Source organism: Nycticebus coucang, chromosome 10, assembly GCF_027406575.1.
Source record: "Nycticebus coucang isolate mNycCou1 chromosome 10, mNycCou1.pri, whole genome shotgun sequence".
Lineage (NCBI taxonomy): Eukaryota > Metazoa > Chordata > Mammalia > Primates > Lorisidae > Nycticebus > Nycticebus coucang.
In genome coordinates, this window is record NC_069789.1 from 129,163,024 (window position 1) to 129,179,564 (window position 16,541).

At 59.9% G+C, this 16,541-nt stretch overlaps 1 protein-coding gene and 1 non-coding gene across 3 annotated transcripts; one reads left to right on the top strand and one right to left on the bottom strand.

Annotated features, from left to right (window-relative positions):
- Positions 1-948: 948 nt before the first annotated feature.
- LRP3 (LDL receptor related protein 3) lies at positions 949-13,523 on the bottom strand. Of its 2 annotated transcripts, XM_053606407.1 has the most exons (7): positions 12,771-13,523; positions 11,225-11,272; positions 5,118-5,256; positions 3,663-3,877; positions 2,157-3,273; positions 1,864-1,996; positions 949-1,604 (listed from the first exon to the last, which is right to left on the bottom strand). In XM_053606407.1, the coding sequence occupies exons 1-7, from the start codon at positions 12,841-12,843 to the stop codon at positions 1,017-1,019; spliced, it is 2,313 nt and encodes a 770-aa protein (XP_053462382.1). In that variant the 5' UTR covers positions 12,844-13,523; the 3' UTR covers positions 949-1,016. The 2 variants fall into 2 exon arrangements, with proteins under 2 accessions (XP_053462382.1, XP_053462383.1); XM_053606408.1 differs by lacking the exons at positions 11,225-11,272; positions 12,771-13,523 and adding an exon at positions 8,107-8,393.
- Positions 13,524-16,248: 2,725 nt separating this feature from the next.
- LOC128597937 (U7 small nuclear RNA) lies at positions 16,249-16,310 on the top strand. Its single transcript, XR_008383476.1, has one exon. It is a non-coding gene; the product is annotated as a U7 small nuclear RNA (small nuclear RNA).
- The last annotated feature ends 231 nt before the right edge of the window (positions 16,311-16,541 follow it).

Sequence of the window (16,541 nt, forward strand, 5' to 3'; positions counted from 1 at the left end):
CACTTGTGCTCAGGGAGTCATGGAGGGGCCAGACCTCGGTGGGGGGAGGGGCATCCAGCATTTGAGGAGCATGCCATCTAACTCAGGCGCTCCCTACCATGGGTCCAGAGCAGCTCTGTCCCCAAAGGGACGCTGAGAATAAGAAAATGGCTCAGCCTGCCACTCACCCCATCACGGGACTCAGGTCCCGTGATGCTACCCTGAGCTCAGCCACCCAGGAGAATCCATGGGTTCCCGCTGGGATTATCTTCCCATGAATCACCACAGAGTGAATGTCAGGACTTCAGAGCCCACAGTCTTGCCTAGTTTACAGGTGGGGAAACTGAGGCCCTGCCTGCAACAGGATAGACTGAATCTGACCACTGTCAGTTGGTGACTTGGTCTCTGTCCTCCGAGAAAGCAGAAAGAAGTATGCCCTGGGGCCTCAGGCTCTCCAAGAGACCTAGGGGCTTCCTCTACCCCTGCACACATTCCAGTCCTGCCACAGTGTCCCAGAGAGGGCAGAGGGCACCAGCCTGGCTGGCCAAGCTACCACCACAGGCATGAAAGTGGAGACAGAAACCTCCCACCCCAGCTCCCTGGGGCCCTGCTGGGGCTCAGCATGAACAGAGCAACCACCATGGACAAGGTCTAGCATCCCTTCAGCCCTGCTTGGTCCTCACTGCAACTCCTGCACAGCTCTGAGAGGCACGGGCCCACCGTGGGGTGGATAAGACAACACGCTTCCCAGCGAAGGCCCTCCCCTGGCCCTCTCCTCCCCTGGAAATGGATTCCCAAATGGAGTGGGGAGGCAGAGGGAGACTCCAGGGTGCTCGTGTGCACTGGGAGGCTGCAGACAGGCTCACGGCTCCCCCTCCTGCCCTGACCAATCCCCCAGGGCCCCTGCCCACTGTGCCCTCCAGGGGCAGCTGGGTGGGCCTGTCCGTAAGAAAGGACGCGGAGGCGGGGTACAAACAACTGTGTATTCCCTGGTTACAAAGCGGGGCTGTGGGCGGGTCACCAGCGAGCCCGGCGGGTCAACAGACCAGCAGGGCCTCGTCGTCACTGGCCTCCAACATCGGGGAGCAGGGTGGTGGGGGGCTCCTGCAGACCCCCAGTGGCTCTGGTGAGTGGGGGCCTAGGGTGCTGCTGGCAGTGGGGGACTGGGCGTGGGAGTCCTGGGCGGAGCAGGGCTCCCAAGATGTGTCCACAGGGGCTGGGCTGTCCACCAGAGCGTCCCTGCCGGCTTTTGTGTCCTTGTCCGCAGGCCTGCACTCCGGGTCTCGTGGACCTGAGGGTGGGCGTGGTGCCAAAGGTCCCACCTCTGCTGCATGGTTGGGGGCACTAGAGGGTCCGTCCCTGGCTGCCCTGGGGCTCCCCGTGTCTGTCAGGGGTGCGGAGGGATCCGGGGCAGCCCCTGGTGCGGGCTGGAGAAGCCCATCGCCCAGCACCGTTTGTGAAGTGCGCCCCGCAGTCAGCAGCGGGATCTGGCCTCGAGGAGCCCGCGGCCGGTGGAAGAGCCGGTTCCAGAGGCGGCCGAGTCGGCGGCGGGAGGGCCCCCTGCGGGAGGTGTGCCGGCGCATCTGCCGCCGCATGGCTGTGCGGAGACTCTGCAGCACCGAGGCCTGCGGGGCGGGGCGGAGGCTGAGGGGGCCGCCAGGCTGCGCAGGCGCAGAAGCCAACACACCTTCAAGCAACCTCTGTCTCCCGGGCATCCCCAACCCTGGCCACAGCTCCCAGGTCATACAGCCCAGGCCTCTCCTTCCCCTCCTTCAGCCTGTGAATGGCCCAGCCTGCATGCTGTCCCCACCCCGACCCCCAGCCCCGTGGCCTCCCTGTCTCCTGTCTTGTCTGCGGTCTGGCCCAAGGCCCGGTGGGTCTCACCTGGGACGCACTGTAGACAGGAAAGTCCTCCACCGGCGGAATGAGGCCCTGGGCAATGAGCTGACCGTAGGAGGGCGGAGCCTCCCGCCGCACAAACTCCGCCTCCAGGCGCGTCATCTGGGTCTCAAAGGCCCTAAAAGCAGGGGACAGAGGGCAGCATGGTGGGGCTGGCTGGGACCTACCCCGGCACAGGACTCGGGGACCCGCCTCCTTCTGGCCTTGCAAGACACCCAGACCCCGGTGTGGTGAGATGGACAGAGCGGAGGCTCTGCGCGGCGCGGCGCGGCGCCCACCTGTACTCCTGCGTGCGGAGCGAGTACAGCTTGAAGGCGCAGCCCAGGGCAATGACCAGCAGCAGGCCGCACACCAGGCTGCCGATGAGCGCCGCGGTGATGACCTTGCGGGGCACCGCTGCCAGGCAGCCGCGCTCGTCGCTGCCGTCCTGACAGTCCTCCTGGCCGTCGCAGCGCCACGTCTCAAAGATGCACAGGTTGGTGCCGCAGTGGAAGGTTCCCGGTTGACAAGAAAAACAGTTCTTCTCATCAGCGCCGTCCGGGCAGCTTTTCTGGTTGTTGCAGCGGTCGGCAGGTGCGTAGCACAGGCCGCTGCCGCCCTCGCAGGGGTACTGGTCGGGCGGGCAGGCTGGGCAGCCCTGCTCATCTCGGCCGCTGGCACAGTGCCACCAACCGTCGCAGCGCTGGGGCTCTGAGAAGCAGCCCTGGTCCCCTGAGTCACCCCCATCGCCCTCGCCGCTGCTGCCACACGGCTGCTCCCAGGGCAGGCAGTAACCCTTCACCTGGTAGGTGGCATTGAAGCCGTGGCCGGCGCTGCGGGCACGGGCGTGGTAGGCCACGGTAAGGCGGCCCTGGGCGGCCTCCAGGCTCACCGGCCGGTGGTTGCTGCGGTAGGACAGCGTCTGCAGCAGCCGGTCCCCGCGCTCGCCCAGGCCCTCGTACACCTGCACGTAGTCGTCGTAGCCCAGTCGCAGCTCCAGCTGCAGCAGCACGCGCCGTGGGTCCTGCGTGTCCACCAGCCACGTGCAGTGAAGGTCCGAGGGCCCGCGGGCCGCGCCAAACAGGTCGGGGGAGGCGAATGAGCCGTAGAAGCTGCCCAGCCGCCGGCCACACGCCAGGTCGGGGCAGCCGGCCTCGTCGGAGCCGTCGCCGCAGTCCTGCGTGCCGTCGCAGCGTCGCTCCACCGGCAGGCAGCGCGTGGAGCGCGCCCCGCTGCACGGGAAGGTGCCCCCAGGACACAGGCTGCCCGGCGGCTCCGAGGCGGGCGCGGAGCAGTTGCCCTCGTCGGAGCCGTCCCCGCACTCGTCCACCGTGTTGCACTGCCACGGGCCCGGCAGGCACTTGCCGTTGTCACAGCGGAACTCGTCCGCCTGGCAGGTCGCCTGGCCCAGCTTCCCTGTGGGGCAAAGGGGCGGCAGGAGACCGTCGGTGGAGAGCAGAGCCTCCCTCCAGCGCAGAGCCCGGGGCCAAGAGCGGGCAGGAGTTCTCCACCCCAGCTGGGCCTCTGCGGGGCACAGGGAGAGGCAGGACCGAGCAGCAGGGCCTCTCCCTCTCCGTGGCCATCTGAGGGTGGCTCAGGTCCTACGCCAGGAATGGGGGGAGAGTCCTGCCCCCCACTCAAGCCAGTGACCACAAAAGACTCATAAGCATCGGGGAGGGGGTGGCAGCATGACCAGGGCCCCCACCTTCCCAAGACAGGCCGGTCAGGGGGACCCGACAGGAAGCCACCGCAGGTTCCCCGAGTCCTCCGTGGGTGTCTCCACCCCACCCCGCCGCCAGCATCACCTCGGATGTAGGAGAGACGGAAGCCCTGGGCCTGGCCGGAGCTGGAGGCATCTGAGTGGAAAAAGATCCAGACGTGGTCGCGGGCCGAGATGAAGGCGGGCGGGATGGCAGAGCCGCAGAGGCGGAAGGCCTCCTGGCGGGGCGGAGCTGCGGGGCCCAGCAGGAGCCAGTCCAGAGAGCACTGGTGCGACTCCTCCACGTCAAAGTTGCGGAAGCTGTGGGGCCCAGAGGACCGCAGGCATGGCTGGGCAGGAAGGGCCCCGTGGCCGAAGACCAACAGAGCGGTCAGGCCCGTCCCCTCCACTGCCCCTGCCCCTCTTCTGCCCCTGACGGCTCCACTCGCAGCCACTCTGCCCCCACCCAGCCGTCCTGGCGCAGCTCCCTGAAGAACCACAACATCCGTGGGCATCATTTTGGGTTGTGCTGCACACGCATCTCTCCCCAAACTTCCAAAGCCTCCTCCCATTTTTCACTGTTCAGCCCAAAGCCACAGGATGGGGGAGTAGGGACCCCCAGACACTCTCCCCTGAAGGGCAGAGGCCCAAGGGCCCAGACCCCTCCTACTGCCTCTGCTGGGACAGGCCAGGCATGTGTGAGGATGAGCTCGGGGACAGCTTATCACCTGGGGTCTAGCCCTGGACCCCCTGGCCCAGAGCCACGGGGAAACTGAGGCACTGAGCCTAGAAAGACTCCACATGTCCCTGTGCCTTGGGGCTACGAAGGAACAAGGAGGTTGGACCTTCTGGGGGTTGGCGCTTAGAACAATTATGGCAGACAGAACCCACCATGCTTCCTGCTCCCTGTGACCCCTCCCGGCCAGGGGTCCCAGACCCTCGGTGCCACTCCTAGCCGCCTCACCCTGTGTCCCTCTGCAAGTTGAGCACCCAGCTTCCTGCCCAGTTAAATCTCCCTCCAAGACTGCCCTGAGGTCCAGTGAGGAAACACTTTGCTGGGCTCAGGGCCAGCCTACCCTCAAGCCACCCCTGCAGGACGGACAGGACACCTCGGCCACCTCAGAGACAGCTAGACCATGCCCTCAGTCCCCAATGTGGTTCCTAGTGGGACACTGCCAGCCCTCCCTCCCGCCAGTCCCCACAGCCCCTGAAACAGGTCGGGGCGTCCAACTACAGAGGCCCACAGAGACAGGAGCTGGGCACACTTACTGCTCTCATGGGCTCACACCCCCGCACACATGCTTACAGTTCACAGGTGGTCACGTGTCCTGGAGCACACCTGCTCCCACACACGCCCTCTGCACCTGTGCCGACATGACCATGCACAGACATGTGCTCACACAGGTATGCCTGCTCAGAGATGGACTTGTGCGTGTTCACACGCACAGACATGTGCTCACACAGGTGCACACTCTCCACACCCACCCAGACACACACTCCCACATACGCTCACTGGCCCAGCTCAGGCAGGCCCATGTTGATATCCCCTGGGTCTCCTCACCTAATGGTGATCATGTCCCCACGGTCGCCCTGGATGTACCAGCTGCAGTTGGTGCCCGGTGGGTAGTTGAGGGGCCAAGCAGGGCTGTAGATGACGCCACGCCGCTCCGTGTGCTGCTCCAGCTTCCCGCTGCAGGCAGCTGTCGGGGGAGAAATGCTAGCCCCATCTTCAGGCAACAAGCTCGAGCACCTCACAATTGAGCACAGGCCTCCCCCAGGGTGGGATCCAGTCCAGCCCAGGACAACCATGGCCGAGAGCAAGGCTGCAAGGCGAGACTTCTCAAAAGTGGTGTGTTTGGGAGGTGAAGGGAGACCCACGGGACTCGGGGTGGCTGCAGCCCCCAGCCCTACTCAGTGCGGCATAAGGATAAGAAAACAGGCCTGAAGGGAGGTGGCCATGACCAGACGAGGCTGGAAACACAACTAACTGGGTCTGACCACACCTTGTACAGAATCTGGGCTTTATCCTGAGTATGTGTGTAAGTGGGAAGCTACAGGGGGTATGTCTGAACCAGATGAGGAAACTGAAGCTCAGAGAGGGAAAGTGACTTGCCCAGGGCCACACAGTGAGGGGCAAGGTCAGGAGTCACCCTGGTCCTCTGACAGGCTCAGCCTCTCTCGGCCCTGAGCAGCAAGCATTTATAGCGTGTCTGCTGCAGGCCAAGTCGGGTGTGGGCACCAAGCACCCCCCTATAAAGCCCCACGGGCCTCACTTTCACCAATTCCTTACCCGAGCACTCTATTCCAGCCAGCCCCAGCCAGCCTGAGGACTCCAAACCAGCCAAGGGAGCAGGTGGGCCTGTCTTGCCCTGCCACACTCTGTGCCCTGGGTCCCTGTACTTGGAAGCACCCTCTCCACCCCACAGCTCTTTCTCCTCCTCCACACTGGTTCATCTGATCCTCACAACCGTGTGTGATGAAAGCAGAGTCCATTTTACAGATGGAGAAACCAAGGTCCAGGAAGGTAATGACTTTATACCCAAGCCCAATGATACCACCTCCTCCGTCTGCCACTCTGGCACCTGCCACTGTGGAAGAAACCTTCTCTCTGGCTCTCAGCAAGACCCTCTGAGACCCTACATGGTGCAGCTGTGGAAAGGAGGAAAGCCCTCTGGCAGCCTCCCATGCTCCTAGAACAAGGGCACGATTCACTGCAGTAGGCCTGCCCCCTCCCTGTCCGCCCCTCTGCCTCACACCTCCCTCAACCCCTTGCCACCCAGCCCCGTGCCTCCCATGATCCTCAGTGCAGGGAGACTTTGCTTCTGCAGGTCCCTGGGTGCGCTCCCACCCTCTCTCCTCCTGTTCACTCCTGCTCAGCTTCCTCTCTCAGCTCCAAGGCCCCTTCCCAGGGAAGCCCTCCCCACCTGGCCCCAGCAGGGTCCCAGCCACAGTCCCCTCTCTGCCCTCCCCAGCCTCAGCCCCAGCAGCAAGTTGCCTCTTGTTCCTGGGATTGCCAGACAAAAGTAATAGGAAGGCCGGAGTGCACTGGCTCTGGCACAATGCTGTGTCCCCATGGTGACAGGTGGGTGTTAATCAGTGTGGGTCACTGAGTGAATTGACCCAGTCACCCGGCATGAGCTGTGAGCCAAAACCCCTTCCGAACCACAGAGGCGGGCCATGAACAGGAAGGTTCCTGTGGTCTGACACAGCGATGAACGGAGAGCTGGTAACCCCAACCCCACCAACTGAGTTCACGTCTGAAGGCTCACAAGAGCACCAAAGGGCAGGCGCAGAAATACCTACCACCCTCGATCCTAAAGCAAGGCTGGCCACCATCAGACTCTCAAAAGTCCTGGGTCATCGAGGTATAAGCCAGTATCTGAGAGCCTGGCACCTGATTCTCACACCTGAACCTCAGACTCCTCACCCAGAAATGGGGGCCGGGCACTCTGTTCCCAGCCCAGGAAGGTCTGGACCAAGCTAAGAGGGCAGAGTGCAGCATAAACGTGTGAGTGCCCCAGCCCCAGCCTGGGGAGGTGCCCCTGTAATGCTGAGGCCACCAGCCATGTGGACCTCACAGAACCCCTAGTTACCGACCTGGTACGCCCTGGAGATGTGAGGTTATGAAATCCTTTGGGAGTTTTTTCCTCCCAGAGGGTGCTGAGCAGGACCTTTCTAGGGGAGGGCCCAATGAGACCCGGCACATCCTCTCCCAACACTGAGTCTCCAAAGCACAGGTTTAACCAAAACATCAGCTGGGTGAGATGGCTCACGCCTATGATCCCAGCACTCTGGGAGGCCAGAGGCAAGTGAATCACTTGAGCTCAGGAGTTGAGACCAGCCTGAGTAAGAGTGAGACTCTGTCTCTACTAAAAATAGAAAACCTAGCCAGGCATTGTGGCAGGCCCCTATAGTCCCAGCTACTCAGGAGGCTGAGACAGGAGGATCACTTGAGCCCAGGATTTTGAGGTTGCTGTGAGTTATGACTCCAAGGTACACTACCCAGGGTGATGGAATGAGACTCTGTCTCAAAAACACGAACAAAAACAAAAAAGCATCAGGCCTCCAGGTCAGAAGACCTCGAGTCAGGAAGAATAAGAACCAGCCCTTGTTTACCTGTACCCTCAGCCCAAGGACAGCCCCATGCAGGGTAGGGCCCCATCTGTACTGACCCCAGCCCCAGAGATCTTCCCTAGGAAACAGACATAAACCTGCCTATCCTCAAGGCATTCACAGAGGCCAGGTCTCTCACCCACACCAGCCAGGGGAAAGCCAGGCCCTCACACCAGGCGTCACCTGCCACCCTCCTCTCTCTGGCCTGCCTCAGCCAGAGCACTTCTTCCTCATAGACCTATGTCTGGCTGTTCATTCAGGCACTGGGAGGCCTGTCTCTCCAGACTACCGACCATGTCACGAGCAGATGACTGGATAGCTGCCAGCCAGCTCTGCCTCTCAACAAAGCCCTAGTAACACATCCCCCCAAATAGCCTCACCCCTGAGGGCACCCCAGGAATTCCCCCAACCAGGGCCAGAGTGGCATTGGCACTCACTTAACTTCTCTTCCCCCATGGGGCTGGAAGACCGTAGTTTGTGAAGCCATCAGGCTGACCCCATACAGAGGGGTGTGGGCAGGAGGGAGGCTGGAGACCATGCAGGGACCCGGGAGCTCTGGGCAGAAGCTCTTGACTAGACACTGCTTGGCAGTGGGCCTCAGACAGCTGCCCCCAGCACTCTTTGGGAGGTAGGCCTCAGTCCTGGCCAGCACACCACCGCAGGTGGTGACAGGGGAGGACCTCTTGACTCCTGTCCCAGGACACACTGTCAGACACACTGTTCTGCCCTGGGCCTCAGCATGCCCATCTGTAAAACGGAGCCAGTGGGTGTTGCTTATCTCCCAGGGACAGCCAGGAAACTGTGGAAAGAAGCAGACGTTCAGATGGCGGGGGGTTGGGGGTGCCAATGGGAAAGCGGAGTCTCCAGGAATACCCAGGGGGAGTGAGGCTGATGACAGGCTATATGAGAGTGGAAAGGCAGTGAGGAGAGGTGAGCTGTGTGTTTGGGGGGATAATGATGCATAGAGAGTTGCTTGGGGGGCAGTCAGAGAGGTCCCTCTGAGCTTTAACTGGAGGCACCTGCTTCCACTCTGGCAGAAGACGACCTCAGCCTCGGGGCCAGGGCAGCCTGCTCAAAAGGGCAAGGAATGACTGGGCACTTTTAGGCCAGTGTCCTTTCCTCCCAAATACTCCTGAGAGGACAGAGCAAGGCCTCGTGTAGCACAATTTACAGATCCAATTTCCAGCAGCGATCAATAAATACTCCAGACAGCCTGCCTGGTGTAACCCGACGACAGGGAGCCAGGAGTCCACCACAGACATGCCAGAGAAGTTGCCAGGTGACTGGAGGGCACATGAAGACCCCACCCAGGCTCGCCTACTGGGGCCACAGTGGCCTGTGGCAGAGCCTAAAGGCCAGGGGAGAGGGGGAAGGTGGGTCTTCTGGCCAGTCAGTGCCTGACAATGAGCGTGGACAGGGGCTGAGGGGCCAAACCTGGTGAGGTCCCTGGGCAGCCCAGCTGGGCTAGCAACAGCATCTGGGCCCAGTGAGGGCTGAGGAGGGCAGGGGACAGTTCCTGACCCAGGCTCCCCTGAAAATGCAGTCATGGCGCCATGGTGGGAGGGGACACCTCAGCAGCCTGAAGCTGGTCGGTGTCAGGGCCAGACTCCAAGAGAGCTCCGATGATCACTCATTATGGCCACACAAGCCATTCGCAGCTCCCAACACCAACACGTGCTGGCAGCAGCAGCCCCTGGACATAGGCAATGCGGACCCTGCTGGGGCCTGAGGTCCTGACCGCTAAAAACAACCAACTGAATGGTGTCTTTCCCTCCCTACTACTACGAGTGGCCTTTGTCCCTGGAGCTTCACTTTTCTAAACCTGGGTACAGATAAGTTGGGAGCAATAGGGTACAGGGTACATTTGGGGCAATATGCCCACCAACCACACCAGCATGAAAGCTGGCCTGGGGCTCATGTTTGTAAGTAAAGACACCCCCATGGCCACAGCTGGGTCAGTCTGTCCTTTTCTGGAAATTGGGATGGGAGATGGGGTTGTCTGCTCTGGGGGCTGGGGTGCCAGGCAGGGCAGGGGCTGGGTTGGTGCTGAGCAAGGCAGAGCCTTGGGCCAGCCTGCTCAGCAGAGGAGGCCAGGCTGCAGGGCACGGGGCTCAGTGTAAAGAAAACCCAGGGGGAGAAAGAAGAGCCCTTGAGATGGGCCAGCGGGAATAGCTGCTGTGCACCCTGGGCCTGGGGATCCTAGTGACCACAGCCACAGGGGTCCCTCTCCCTGCCATCACTGGGTCCTCACACCTGAGTCAGCTCCCAAAGGTTTTTGCAGCAAGCTGTGCCCTGGGCAGAACTAAAAACCCCAGGTACTTCCTGCCCCGCCCTGCAGCACAACAGGCAACAGATGAGGCAGAGGGCCCTCCCCCTGGCTACCCCCTTGACCTTGTGCTCGATTCAGTGCCTTTTTAGGGTTTGTTGAAGATGATGATATTTTGGCTGAATGATGGAGAGATTTAGCATTTACAGAACAGGCTCCCTTTCACTCTTCTCAGAACTCTTCCAGTGGCATCGAGGGACATAAGGGTCTGAGCTAAATCCCCAACCCCCAGCAGTCCCCTGCCCCCTCTTCTTGACAGTCCTCACTGTGCTCAAGGACAGCAGTGGATGGACAGACCAGCAGGGGACGGGAGCTGCGGGGGGGAAGGGGTATCTTCTAACCTCATTCTCCTAGATTCTATCCATACTGTTGACCAAAATGTTTACCTCCCTTCTGCAGGAACTGCAGGCCTGCCTGGAACTCGCCTTTCACCTGCAGACCAGCTGGTCCAAAGTTATGCTAAGCTAAGGGTCCTCCTTCTTAACTAAGGTCACACATCAAGCCAATATTTCCCCTGCCCTAGAGCACCCCAGACCAGGCACCAGGCAATTAGAGACCACCTCCAGGGCCCAAAACCTGCCAAAGTTATTCAAACCAGCCAGTCCCAAGCTGTTCACTCTGCCTTGGCTCCCGTGCCCGGCAGAAACCCCAATAAAGGGACTGGCCTATGCCTTTCACGTGTTCCAGCTTCTGCCTGATCAAGCCTAGTAATTCCCCTGTGGCCCTCTGTGACAGGCAGGGCACATCTCCTCCTCATAAGAAAAGCGAGAGGCTTCCCTGTGTCATCAGTCATACCTCTACAAATTAAATCCTGGGGATTATTTTGAAACGAATGGGCATCTCACGGTACTTCCTGGCCCTCAGGGAACTCCACAGCCAAATAGAGGGCACAATATGTCAATCGAACGGGATCTGTGGCAGCTTGCCAGTGGTATGAAGCCACCATGACCACGTGCCAGATACCGCGTTGAGTGAGTGGCTCATGTCATTGACTAAATGAACCCTAACAGCCAGGCTTTCAGGTAGAGCCCATTTTTGCACCCATTTTACAGATGAGGAAACTGAGGTTGACAGAAGTTGAAGTTTGCCCAAGGCCAAACTGCTCCTTTATGGTGCAGAAATGATGCTCATCAGGGTGCAGCCAGCACCCCAAAGGCTGGTCCTCAGAGGTTACTAACCCAGAGGAAGGCCCCCAAGGAGGAGAGGAAGGGGAGAAGCAGCCTACTTACCTAAGGCAGGAACAGCACTGCTGAGCCTCCCCGTGAGAAAGATGTTCACTGTGGGAGACACAAAGGGGTTAGTGGAGGCAGTGGCTGTTGGGGTCCTGGGCCCCAGGTCCCTGCCATGGGCCAGCAGCAACCTTGTTTGGACACAGGACATCACTGCTGAACTCAAGGCTAGTTCCCTTCATCTGGCAGGGCAAGGCCAGAGCACAACCCAAAGGTTCTGGCCACCAACAGGCCAGCTGCCTAGGCCACCCAGGAGTGGGGAGGGGAAGCAGCTTTGATTATCCCCCTTTACAAGGACACACAGCTAGTGGGGTGACAGTACCCTGCTCATCACTGAGACAGGAGGCAAAGAACTCCCAGTGCCCCTCACGTGCCCAACTCTGGGGATTTGCCCTTAGCTTTCACCTACTGCTTCACCCTGGGGTTTAGGGCCCAGGAGGAGGATGTGGGCAGAACCAGAGGGCAACTCCAACTTCCCGGGTCTAGGATGCACCCTGCCTCCCCACCAAGGGTACATCTCTAGAGCATTTCTGGAGGGATCAGCCCCTACCTGGCAAGGAAGCAGGGGCAGCTGTCTCCACTCAAAACACCGTGGCTCTGCTGGACAGAGCCATGCTGAGTATCTAGAACAGGGCCTGGATGCCTATTGCCCACCAGCTCAGAGCCCAGATCCCATAACCCCCACCAGATTGGGGGGGGGGTGTGCCTTGGGGGAGCTCCAGCTGGGGTGTGGGCCACCCCCAGACTCAGAGGCCTGGATACACAGGGAGGCTCAGGTGAGAGGAGCTTTTTTACTTGGGCATTTCAGCGACTTCAGCAAACCTGTCAGGCTACAGAGCCCTCACTGGTGACATCACAGAGTGTCCCCTAATGACCCCCAGCTCTTGGAATGGCCTCCCTCCTCCATCATGGTAAATAAAGGCGCCATGTGGGTTGAGGATTTAACTCCTTCCTCCCCCTCTCCCCAGGACAGGATAACTCCCCTCAAGGCAGAAGCGCCTCCACCCGGATGCCAGGCCTGGACAGCCCTTCCTAAACACACCACCCTGGGGTGCCCAGGCTGCCCACTGGGGCCGAGAGGACACAAAGGGAAAACAGGAATCATTCTCAAAGCTGCCTCCTCCCAGGCGACCTCCCCCTGCCGGGCATCCCGAGTCCCCATCTGCCGCTAACACCCGCCCCCACCCCAACTCCTGGCAGGAAACAGTTTCTTCTTCAAGGGACAGCCCGCCTGGCCTTTGTCCACAGCTCCCGAGGCCACTTAGCGCGGGCAGGCCGGGTGAAAGCTGCAGCCTGCCAACCCCAGACACCCGCGAGAACCGGCCATCTGAGCACCGCACGCCCCGGGCTCGATGCCGGGAGCCACCCTCCCGGGCCCACGGCATTGGCAGGGAGTGCGGGGAGCGCGGCCTCCGCGCGGAAGAGATCGCAGCGCCGGGCTCCGGGAAGCCCTGGCCGTAGAGGGGACAGGGAGGGCGGGCCAGGGCGCGGTGCGGAGCCGCTGGCTGGGGACCAGGACCCCGCCCGGCCCGGGCGGCCCACTCACCCAAGCAGACGACGGCGAGCTGCGCCCGGGCGCCCGGCGCCCCCTCAGGCCCCGAGGCCGCCCGCTTCTCCATGCCGGGGCCAGCCGCCCGCGGGCGCCGCCTCCTGCCCCCGGGCTCGGCCTGGGACTCGGGCTCCCGGGGGCGGCTGCGGCCCGGGTGCGAGCGGCGGCTTCGGCGGCGTCTTTGTGCGGTGGCGGTGCAGGCCCGCAGCGCGTGTGGGGCCACATCGGCCGCGGCGTCACGGGCCCCGCGGGGGCTCAGCGGCGGTCGCCAGGGAGGACCCCCACCCGCCGCTGTCCCCGCGCCCCGGGCGCCGCGCCGAGGCCGGCCTGCGCCCGGGGCCCCCCGGCGCGCCCATGCCCGCAGCACGCAGCCCACCCGGCCCCGGCGCCCCCGGCAGCCCCGCGCTGCGCGCAGCCAGACCGGCAGATAGCCGCCGCTAGTGCGTCCGTGGGTCTGTCGGTCCTCCCGCCCGGCCCCTCGCCCGCGCCCGGAGCCTGGAGGCCGCGCTGCGCCAGCCACGTGACGCGCCCGCCGAGCCGCAGTGGCGCTGGCAGGGCGGGCGGAGGCGGCTGGGGCGGGCCGGGGGCGCCCGCCCCGCCTGGCTGTGCTGGACAGCTCCGCGCACGCCGCCCCCGCCCAGTCCCGCTCCCCGGGCCCCGGAGCCTGGCGCTCAAGGTGGGCAGTGCGCCCAGGGGCCGGATCAGCCTGGCCTGGCCTCCTCCGAGTCCCACGTACTGGTCCCTCCTGCAGCTGGCTATGCCAGGGAGGGGTGGAGGAGGGAGGATTGGCAGAAGGGGGGCAGAGAAAGGGCTGCTCAGGAGACCCCAGGGCAGAACAGTGCGTGGTGTCGCAGGGCTAAAGCCTGTCCGCCTTCCAAGGCGTCCCTGTTCCCGTCCCTCCGCCCCCTCGTTGGCCACCGTCCAGGGACCCGAGTCACATCTCTAAGAGGAAGTCCCCAGTGCAAGCCCGTGAGGGGAAACTGGTTAACACCCCATCTGGGGATTCCTGAGCCCACCAGTCACTTACAGGCACTGGGAGCGGGAGGAGCCTGCCTTTCCAGCTTAGGGTCACCATCTGCAGGCTGTCAACCAAAGGGTTGGGTCCAGAAGAGGCTGAAGCCAGAGGGACAGGAAGTAGACAGGGAGGCCATTTAGAGTCAAGCAATGTCAACCCTCTTTCCTTAAGACTAAGGTGGAATCAGAGGTCCTCAAAGGTGTCATGGCCTGGACCCACCAGCCTGAGCTGAGGCTTGGGACCCATCTCCATCACCCCAACCCATGTGATATGCTACCTTTATGGGGAGAAGGTTGGGAGAAACATATGACCAATTAGCCAAAGTGCACAGTAACTCACCAACTCACTATTACTGTGCAGACTAATTGGATTTTTTTTTTTTTTTTTGCAGGTTCTGGCCAGGGCTGGGTTTGAACCCACCACCTCCGGTATATGGGGCTGGCATCCTACCCCTTGGGCCACAGGCACCGCCCAACTAATTGGATCTTAATTAAAAAAAAAAAAAAACTGGGGGAAGCCAAACTCAATGGCTCACACTTGTAATCCCAGCACTCTGGGAAACCAGGGAGGGTGGATTGCTTGAGCTCAAGAGGAGTCTGAGCCAGAGTGAGACCCTGTCTCTACTAAAAATAGAAAAACTAGCTGGGTGTTGTGGTGGGCACCTGTAGTCCCAGCTACTAAGTAGGCTGAGGAAAGAGGATGCTTGAGCCCAAGGATTTGAGGTCGCTGTGAGCTATGATGCCACAGCACTCTGCCCAAAGCAACAGAGTAAGACTCTGTCTCCAAAAAGGGGGGGGCGGGGATCGTTTTAGTTTTTCTGGATTTTCTTATTCTCTCTTTTCTAATTCCTTCAGTTGATTTTTCCAAAGCAGACTTCTTAGGAGGCGCATGAAAAGATTTTAAAATCAAATGCAATAAATTACTGATTTACGGTATAGATCACTGGCCCACGTGTAGCTTGGTTTTAGTCTCCTCAGACTGATGACTGCCCATGAACGGGTCTTTATTTGTACATGGCAGAAATGCTCAGTGCAGGCAAGCCAGTGGCAGGAAGGCCCAGCAGTTTTGCTCCCACGTGAGGGTGCTACTTCATTCAATGCATGTTTTAGGAGTTCAGTAAGGAATCAAGACTAGAGACCAGTGCCATAGGGAGCCACAGTGGGACCTGAAGCAAAAGAAAAATGCGAGCACCTGTCATTTATCATGATATTCTCCTGCATTCTGAACCAAATGAGAAAGGTTAATATGTGTAAAAGTGTTACAATCACAAAACATGACTACATGTAAAGATCCACATTCCCCAATCTCTGCATATCCTGTTGAGAATCCCCATTAAACCCAAACAGCAAGAGAGGGCCAGATACCCAGGAATCTTGGCCTGATTGGAAACAACTCTTCCCACTGAGGAAAAAAAGTGCATTAATATCTGTTTTAACAGGCTGAGCTCAGTGGCTCACCCCTGTAATTCCAGCATTCTGGGAGGCCGAGGCAGGTGGATTCCTTGAGTTTAGGAGTTCAAGACCAGCCTCAGCAAGAACAAGACACCCCATCTCTACTAAAAATAGAAACTTTAGAATAGAAAAACTTTGTGGTGGGCACTTGAGGATCACTTGAGCCAGCAGTGACAGAGAGGTCTGTCTACCAAGTTTCTACCTTACTACTTGGGAGGCTGTGGCAAAAGGATCACTTGAGCCCAAAAGTTTAAGGTTGCTGTGAGCTATGATGATTCCATGGCACTCTACCCAGGGTGACAAAGGGAGACACTGTCTTAAAAAAAAAAAAATTGCTTTATCTCGGTTTCTGGGGGCAGGGTTTGGCACTCCCTTAAATTTTGTGCCCAGGGTGAACGAATGCCTCACTCCCCTACCCTGACACCCCATTTAGTTTAATCTTGTGGTGGTCTAGTGCCCTCTAGAGGCTGCTGCCCCAGGCAGGGGCCTTGCTATGAATCCTCAATGCAGCCCTGGCCCAGTCTTCCCCCTCACTGCCCTCTAGCCATTTCTAGAAAGGTGCCTGCCAGCCCTGTCTCTGCTACAGCATTCTTGCACCCTGGCTTCAGTCACCCGGGGGTCCTTTGCCTCTGAAACCTTTTAACAAACACCCCCCATCCAGGATGTTTCTACCCGTTGCAATCCCCAAATTTCCAACTGGTGGAGAATTTAGTACTGGGAAGGCTGGGGCAGGTACAGGAGCAGTGGTGGAGAAGAAGGACCTGGGCCCTCCTGGCAGACAGCTGGTCTTCCTAGTTGGGAGAGAACAAAGCCACTGTCACGCATCTCACAAGATGTGGACTGTGGGCCAGCGAGGCCTTTGGTGCGCAGCTCCCCATGTGCTTCTAGATGAGTCATCCATGTGCAGACACAAACTCAGGCCCATCTGATCCAACTGCTTACTGGACATTAATTGATAAGACTCTGGCTAGATGGGAATTGTCTTTCTTGATGTAAAATACCAAGAATCTAGTGTTACAGCTCGTTTAGAATTTGTCCAGCAGGTTTTCTGGTCTCCACTGGAAGATCCTCCCACCCCATGCTAAAGTGAAAAAAAAAAAAAATACCAAGAATTTATTTAAGGGCCTAATTAAGAGGCAAACATGGCTTTGATAAGTAAAAGTTAAAAAGGCCAAGCATGGCAGCTCATGCCTATAATCCCAGCACTTTGGGAGGCTGAGGCAGGTGGATTACTTGAGCTCAGAAGTTTGAGAGCAGCCTGAGCAAGAGTAAGACCCAGTCTCTAAAAAAATAGCTGGACGT

Excerpts from the sequence above, each read along its gene's own strand:
- LRP3 (XM_053606407.1), bottom strand. The coding sequence starts at position 12,843 with ATGGAGAAGCGGGCGGCCTCGGGGCCTGAGGGGGCGCCGGGCGCCCGG. Across the intron at positions 5,257-11,224 it reads CAGTGCTGTTCCTGCCTTAG|CTGCCTGCAGCGGGAAGCTG; the intron begins GTAAGTAGGCTG and ends CTCCCCCGACAG. Across the intron at positions 1,997-2,156 it reads CTCCGCACGCAGGAGTACAG|GGCCTTTGAGACCCAGATGA; the intron begins GTGGGCGCCGCG and ends CCCTGCTTTTAG.